Source organism: Dipodomys ordii, unplaced genomic scaffold (assembly GCF_000151885.1).
Source record: "Dipodomys ordii isolate 6190 unplaced genomic scaffold, Dord_2.0 Scaffold69, whole genome shotgun sequence".
Taxonomy (NCBI): domain Eukaryota; kingdom Metazoa; phylum Chordata; class Mammalia; order Rodentia; family Heteromyidae; genus Dipodomys; species Dipodomys ordii.
The window spans coordinates 946,802-947,559 of record NW_012267285.1 but is presented as its reverse complement, the minus strand read 5'-3'; the positions used below and the strand labels follow the sequence as shown (position 1 = coordinate 947,559).

At 77.0% G+C, this 758-nt stretch overlaps 2 protein-coding genes across 2 annotated transcripts in view; one reads left to right on the top strand and one right to left on the bottom strand.

Moving 5' to 3' along the window:
* Positions 1 to 171: 171 nt before the first annotated feature.
* The window catches only part of LOC105991030 (probable 28S rRNA (cytosine-C(5))-methyltransferase), a 27,347-nt gene continuing 26,760 nt past the window's right edge, over positions 172 to 758 (bottom strand). Inside the window, exon 16 of the mRNA XM_013023589.1 lies at positions 172 to 184. The gene's annotated coding sequence lies outside the window, so the exon portion shown is untranslated. The remainder of the gene's footprint in view (positions 185 to 758) is intronic.
* The window catches only part of Gapdh (glyceraldehyde-3-phosphate dehydrogenase), a 3,974-nt gene continuing 3,451 nt past the window's right edge, over positions 236 to 758 (top strand). The window contains exons 1-2 of the mRNA XM_013023590.1: positions 236 to 311; positions 550 to 591. Coding sequence (XP_012879044.1) covers positions 569 to 591 — 23 coding nt within the window. The 5' untranslated portion in view covers positions 236 to 311; positions 550 to 568. The remainder of the gene's footprint in view (positions 312 to 549; positions 592 to 758) is intronic.

Sequence of the window (758 nt, the reverse complement as noted above, 5' to 3'; positions counted from 1 at the left end):
CTCAGCATTGGAGCGCGGCCAGCCCCGCGGAGCGCCGCGGCCCCGCTACTCGCGCATTTACGGGCGCACGTAGCTCAGGCCTCCACCGCGGCGGCCGGGAGATTGACGGGACCGAGGGCGGGGCCTGGCGGGGGCGGTGTGCAGGGATTGGCGAAGCGGGTGAGGGGCCCGCGGGGGGCGGGGCCTTGAGGGGCGGGGCCCGCGACAGCCCCACCCCCGCCCCGATGGCTATAAAAGCCGCCCGCGGCCTGGCCCGCTGCTCTCCGCTCCTGCCAGCTTCCTGCGTGTCGCCTCCTCTCGTGCAGCGCAAGGTGAAAATGCAACATCCGGGCGTGGGGGCCTCGCGGGCTGAGGCTGGGGCTTTCCCGGGGTGGCCCCCGCGTGGGCAGGCCGCGATCTGGGGCGCGCGGTGCGGTCCCCCGCATTGCGGAGGCCGGCGGCGGACGTGATGGGGTGCGCGGGGGCCATGGCGGCCGGAGCGGGGGAGGGGAGCGCGGGGAGCCGACCGGGGTCGCCCGCCGCGCTCACCGCCGCCTTTTGTCCCCGCAGCCCGCGTTCCTGAGTCACGATGGTGAAGGTCGGAGTGAACGGGTGAGCGCCGGGCCGGGCCGGGGGGTTCCCCGGGCTGCATCTGCATATCCCGGGGGGCCCGGTCACGTGGGGAGCCGATCACCCCAAGGAGAGCTCAAGGTCGCGGCCCCGGGGGCCGGGCCGGGCCGCAGAGGGCCCCGGGCGGCCGGAATCCGCGGGGCGGGGCG